At 37.9% G+C, this 6884-nt stretch overlaps 1 protein-coding gene across 1 annotated transcript; it reads left to right on the top strand.

Moving 5' to 3' along the window:
* The first annotated feature begins 2741 nt into the window (after window positions 1–2741).
* On the top strand, window positions 2742–6884 carry LOC145222562 (uncharacterized). The gene is made up of 2 exons (XM_080088706.1): window positions 2742–4493; window positions 4773–6884. Exons 1-2 carry the CDS (start codon window positions 2742–2744, stop codon window positions 6192–6194), a joined length of 3174 nt encoding a protein of 1057 aa, XP_079944832.1. The 3' UTR covers window positions 6195–6884.

Here is a 6884-nt window from a genome sequence, read left to right as displayed (position 1 = left end):
AGGCTATGGTTTTAATTGCTGAACAGATCACCATCTTTCATGAAAAGGTCAATAGGGTGATGAAGTTCTTTTCCGACATCAATAATTGGTCGTTTGTTATGCCTGCCTACGGTAAAGTTGTCAGAAGGGATTTAAAAATCCTCATCGCCGAAGTGAAATCCACGCGCGGTGAGCTGCTTTCCCGAAACGGCGATTATGTACTTGCCACGGAGGATTTTTGCACCTCTCATCGGATTTTAACTGAAATCTCTCGCAAAAAACATTGGTTAGATTGAAAGTGGCGGCAAATATGCACAACATCGGTAAAACCCTTTGCTCATGTAAAAAATTCACTGAAGCACTAACATGGTTTCGCAAAGAGCTTGACCACAGGCTTAGTAAATTACCGACAAAAACTATCAAAGAGCATTTGGGCCCGAACTATCACTTTCAAGCAAAATGTTTTCGTGCCGTCGGAACAAATGAAGCTCTTGCGGAATCTGACATTTACATAGCAAGCGAAATGGAGTTGTTGTTTTAACTATACTGGCCAATTCTGCTTTAAATATTGTCAACAAGGATTGCAGTACGGTACGGTACGTATTGCGTTGACCGTTCCATGTACCTCGTTACGAAAACCGTACGGTACCACTGTACCGTACCAAATGTCAAAACAAATCGTATCCTACCTTCAAAAAAACCAATCGGAATTAGATTTGGATACATTTTATGAAATGCACTCAAAGGAGGGGTGCCTAAACAAGCTACCCAACTACAAAACCTGCTGCTTCGAAATGAAATGTTGATGTTTTTTTCTACGATTGGCTTGTGCAGCCACCGTGTGTAATTTTCAAAAGCATTTTTTTAATGTCAAATCATTGGTGCAAAAGAGACTATAAGATTTAATAACTTTGTTAAACTAACTTGGGAATCAATTACAAATGCCGAGTTAATCTCTGTAATTGTCATGTGCGCGTTTGGCCTGCAGCAGTGTAAACCTCCTTTTGCATAGCGGTCAGCCGGAACTATTAAGCACTAACTGTTAGGCAGTGATCAACTTTTTTGAGTCATCTTTTGCTACAGTGACATCGTAATGAAATCATGGCGTAAACAATTTAAAACTTCAGGCAATTTCAATACTATCTGCTAATAGTAACGATTTCAAAATGACCTTTCAATCAACATTTATTATGCAAACATTGTACCGTAGCAGTACCTCTGCTTTCTTTGCGTACCGTACGTAAGTACAGTACTTTTTTAAGAATTTTGCTGCATACGATACCATACCATACTATTGTACATCCTTGATTGTCAATACACATCTTACACATTGTGCCGCAAGAGATTAGCAAGCATTCTGCACAAAGTACTTTTTAAAGATTTCACAACATCGTTCAAGCTTTTCACAACATTTGTTATTTGTTATCCAAAGATATTCACAATAAAATCACAAAAAAGTTTACACGACGCATCACAATAAAGCTAAATACAATAAAGCTAAATCTTTAAATGTGTTTAGTGTGTAAGTGTGCAAAGTGGTGTGCGAAATTTTTGGTGTGCAAAGTGTGTGCTGTGAACAAATGTTTGGTGTTATAGTATATTCCTATACCTAGCAAGTTTGGAAAACAGTGGTCCAAACTTCAAAACGCTTTACTCTATTTTAATTGACCTTTCTCCTTGGATTAAAAATGTCAAAACCTTGCATCGTGAGCCAAAATCGTTAAGTTGCAGTTGGTTTCAGAAATCTCTCAAATGTTTCTGTGCGGTAACACATTTGCCCTTGATCAACATACTCAGTTTGCAGAGGAACATGGTTTAAAGCCTGTCTTCCAAGCATTCACCATATGACAAGGCGTATGCAAGAAAAATCAAACCTGCGGTAGGATTCGATCCCACGACAGGAGTCTTTCCGGGACTCGCGCTTTACCGAAAGTTGATCTAAAGTTGATTGATTTTAGCCTACGCTTTGCCACATGGTAAATGCTTGATAGACCGGCTCGATCGGTATGACCCCCCTTAACAGTTAAAAATGTTTAACCATTATTCCTACATTTAACATAAGATTAACCAAGTTTGATACTTTAAACTTTAAAGTTAAACCCTTCATACGTCGCAATTAACGATTAGATAAGCCAATACAAAAGGATGAAGGCACGCGTATTTAAGATAACGACTTCCTGTTATCGCGCAGCAGTAAACTGATCGTTTGGGCTTATTTAATCTACGTAAAGCACCGGAGGTGCCCGCAGATTAACTTCCGGAAATGCCAAATTTATTCACACACCACAATGCGTCACGTTTGCACTGTCTTGATCAATACAGTTGATGTTCCTTTTTTAGGCGAGCCTGGGTAGCCCAAAGCTGCTGATAAAAATACAGAGACCTTTGTTGCTGGTGAAATCGAACTTTTATTTTGATTTGCACCCTAGAACTCTTGCGCAATTTGCTTTATATGATTGTTGCCTTTTTCCAAGAGAGGGGGGGGGAGCATAATTAACGACACAAATAAATTAAAACGCACGAATAAGAAGAAAATGCGTGTAAAAAAGCTGTGGAAAATTATTTATCACTTACTTTGAGCACAAGCCAACATGATTTTGATGTATATAACTTCATTTGAAGCACGAGGTTTAATATAGTAGGTAGCAGGTTTTGTTTAAGGAATAGACAACTTACTTGATGTACGTATTCTTGTGCTAAAAAAGATGTGTGCATTCTTACAGGATATTCGATCTTATTTTTCAATATTTCGTAATATAAAGATGAATGTTAGTGAGGAAGAGGACAATATCGTGAAAAAATTAAAACACATTTGCTACCCGAATGGAAAAGAAAAAAAATCTTCGGAATCAGCTGACCTTTTCCACGATCTTGGAAAAATTTATCGCCAAAAAAGTCCCGATAAAATTGCTTTAATCCAGAGCGCAACGTTGCTAAATGGTGCTCTTGCAAGAAAACCGGGTGACTCAGAAATTAAAAGTAGTTTGAGGGATCTTTGTGAGCATATTTTGAATCTGGCACAAACTGAAAAGAAGGCTAATTTGGTAAGTTTGGCCGCAAACTTCAAGCAAGATGTAGTACAGTTGCGACGTCAAGTAAAAGAAGATTTAAACAGCCTGGATGACATGGGAAGTTCAATGAATTACGACGAACGTATTGGTTTTGAATTGCGACGGATAGATGACATTTATGCAATACAGGAATTTATTTCTGCTACTTATTCCGACATAATGAAACGGATTGCCGAATGTTGCATTGACCTAATTGGTCCCCCACCATGCCAATACGCTCTTGTTGGAATGGGATCCCTTGCTAAACGAGAAGTTACACCGTATTCTGACTTCGAATGCATTATTATTTTAGAAGACCTTGATAATGTCTGTGATGAAACGAAATTTGAATACTTTCGTTGGTTTGCTGTGGTGTTCCAAATAATTTTGATCAATCTTGGGGAAACCTTAATTCCAAACGTCGCTGTTCCCACTTTAAACAATTCTTATGACACAGATCCTGAGGTACGTAAAAAATACAAATGGTTCTATGATTCGTATACCCCGTCTGGTATTTCTTTTGATGGAATGGTCCCCTTTGCCTGCAAGTCTCCTCTTGGTCGCCAGCAACACACTGTAGACAAACCATGGAAAAATGAGTTAATTAAACCAGTCAGTGAAATGCTAAAGTATTTGACTGCTGATGAAGATTTAAAAAACGGATACCATTTAGCTGACATGTTGACCAAAACTTGTTTCGTTCAAGGAAACCCAAAAGTGTACGATAACTTTCACATGGGTGTGCTCAAGCAGCTGGAGGCCTTTAATCAATCAGAGGGCCATTCGAACGACTCCTTTATGAGAAAAGTGGTGGATGAGTTTCAAGAAGATTATGATAATTTCAACTTTCATTTTAACTCAATCAGGATTCAGCTTGCAACTCAAGTAGATATCAAAAAGTTTGTGTACAGAAGTCCAACTTTAGCCGTTGCTTCCGTGGCGCGCTATCATGGTATTCACGAAGTGTCATGCCACGACATATTAGATAAGTTGGTCCGTAGAGATGTGTTGAAGTCAGACGACGCTCACCGAATCAAGTATGCGATTGCAGTTTCCTGTGAGCTTCGTCAGAAGTTTTATTCGGAGCGGGAAGCACAAAACGACAATTGGACGGTCAATGGAGTAAATCTTTTGTACAAATTAAACAAGGATGCAATGAAGCAGTTGGAAGACAAACTCGGAAATCAAAGTCTAGTCAAATGCCTCGAAACCGGGGTTTTGTTTCAGGAAGCAATTAGAGATCATTACAGAACTAAGAAAAGAATAGAATTAAAGCCCAGCGGAATAAGGAAATTGTTAATTCATGCAGTACTTGGATTACCAGAGGAAGAACTAAAAGCAATGATAGAAAAAGAATACTTAGATGAATATGGAGAGTTGTCTGATGACCTTGCAGAAAACGTTTTGTGTTGTTCAGCTCTGGTTAAGATCATGCCGGAGTCAACATATCGTTTAATGGAAAAGGTAAAAATTCAATATATCGATGCTTTGCCCTTGGGCAAAGACTCTGAGATTGAATTTCAAATTTACCTTGTTTCTGCTGAAGTATGCCTGTTGTTAAACAAGCTGGAAAATTGTCTAGAATATAGTCACAAATCCTTGGCTGCTTCGAAACTGTGCGATTCACTTCATGTTCGCATATGTATTCCTAGCACATTTTTAACTTTGCAGAACTGCCATTCCCTAATGGGAAACTACTTGGAAGCTTACGAGTACTGCGAAAAAGTTTTGTGTTTGTTGCAGCATGCCGACTACAAATCTTGGACAGGAGACTTAGTGTACATTGCTTTGTACGGCAAAGCTCTAATTCTGGTCAAGTTAAAGTTATACGAAGATGCAATCGATTGTCTTAAACCATGCATAGAGTGGCGAGTGAAAGTCCTTGCCGATGCGGGTCGTGATAACTACTGGTTGGACTTCCAATCTTGTCTGTGGACTTGTTACGTGTATTTAAACAAGCCCAAAGTATACACGGAAATTGCAATAAGAATGTTTACTGGCAACGCCAGTGAGGAGTTGAAGAGCGGAGACCTGTTAGTTTACGTTTTAGACACCACCTCGATGTTGCCACGACGCGAAGCTATTACTGTGTTTCATAAATACAAAGACCAGTTGAGCCTGCTTTTTCGAAACGGCGAAAAACCTATTCACAGCACAAGGATTCTTGACAAAAAGGATGACATAACCGATCCCGGAACAAACTACTTTGGACACACGTTTGGGAGTTTCTTAACGTTTTATGGGCGGTGTCATTACTTGGTTGGAGAGGACAGTACAGCTTTACGCCTACTGCTTGAAGGGCAGCAACAGTTCCTGTTGGAGCCACATGCCAATCCCGAACATATTCAGCTGAATAATAGACTCATATCACAATGTAGTCTGTCTGGGATAGTTGATCAATTAAAATCTCTCCCGATTCTTTCTGATAAACTTGGTATAATATTGAATTTCAACAGAACGGAAATCTTAAAAGAAGTAACTGACTTGATGAAGGATAATAAGTACCAAACAGCATACCACAAGATCACACAATATCGCAAAGAGGATGTTATTAAGTTTGACGACATTGACACCAAGTTTATCTATCACTTAGCTGTTTGCTTCAAAGAGTTTAACCGATTTCACGATGCAATCGCTGCTTCCCGAAAAGCTATAGCAATTCGGCAAGAAATGACCACCATGCCTGAAGAAGACGAGACGTTGCATTCTCTTTTTGTTCTTCTTAACGAGTGTCACAGGAAACTTGGCTGCTCACCAGTCAAAACTGATGTGTTTTCGCCACTAATTTCGGTGCATGCTTATAACCGACTTGTGTTTCAAAGGCAAAGAGATGAATTTGACAATAACTTATCGAAAATTATGAAAGAAGCAATAGATCTTTACTTAAAAAATTTAGGTGTTTTTATAGAAATTTGGACTTCTATCAGTACGAATTCCATGTTTTCTATCGCCACAGTTTCTGCTACCTTTTTAACCATTGGTGTTTGTTGGAAACTTGGTAAACTACAAGAAGCTCGGGCAAAAATAGAAGATCTAAAGCAGCATCTTGTTACAGAACATTTTGATGAAGCAATTCACGTTGCAGTTGCGGAAATTGAGAATCTAAATTTAAAGCAAGAAGCGATTGTGGACGCTGAAAGAAGCCTTGGCACCTTTCCAGAATAAAACATTACCAATCGATGTTGAACACTTGCTATTTGGATTGTTGTTACTCAAGATAGTTTTTGCGATTTTTGCGTTTATAAACCTGTCGTGTCCTAACTGTTTTATATCTTACATATCTTGGCATTTCTAAAAGATTTTTAAGCACAGTTTTATTTTTATAACTTTTATAGTTATTCCGTTTCATTTCCTGCGGCTTGTTTATACACGTTAAAAAGTCAATAGAAAAAAATCACCGACACATCAAAACATTGTGGTGACAATATAATAGAAATGTATTTTAATGTCAATCCTAAAACTGTGCTAATAACTGTCTGAACTGTACAGCATAAACTTTGTAAAAATGAAGTTTAACCATTCAATTTATCGCGGAAACTTCATGCTTGTAGTGTATAATATTATTGTTATGTTGACTGTACACGTAAGTCTATGTAGATTATTTATGTAAGTACTAGTATCCACCTGTATTATGGTAATTATATTATTTCTATATCACTGAAGATCACATGAGCATTTCTTTGACGTGTATTAGAAGGTCTACTTTTTTGTGTCTTTTTTGTGCTGTTATTTTCCTCTTTGAATATACTGTTTGTTTCATGAACACATTTGTAGCAGTATAGAACAGGCACCATTGTCACGGCTTTGTAAAGTATTGTGTAAGTTATAGAGATGTGTTACTGAGTTACTGACAAT

Source organism: Phallusia mammillata, chromosome 4, assembly GCF_965637545.1.
Source record: "Phallusia mammillata chromosome 4, kaPhaMamm4.hap1.1, whole genome shotgun sequence".
NCBI lineage: Eukaryota > Metazoa > Chordata > Ascidiacea > Phlebobranchia > Ascidiidae > Phallusia > Phallusia mammillata.
This window is presented reverse-complemented; position numbering and strand designations above follow the sequence as displayed.

What these genes read in the sequence shown, in the direction of transcription:
- LOC145222562 (XM_080088706.1), top strand. Translation starts at nt 2,742, where the DNA reads ATGAATGTTAGTGAGGAAGAGGACAATATCGTGAAAAAATTAAAACAC. An exon ending in CATATCGTTTAATGGAAAAG is followed by an intron (nt 4,494 to 4,772) that starts GTAAAAATTCAA and finishes TGTTTGTTGCAG; the next exon opens with CATGCCGACTACAAATCTTG.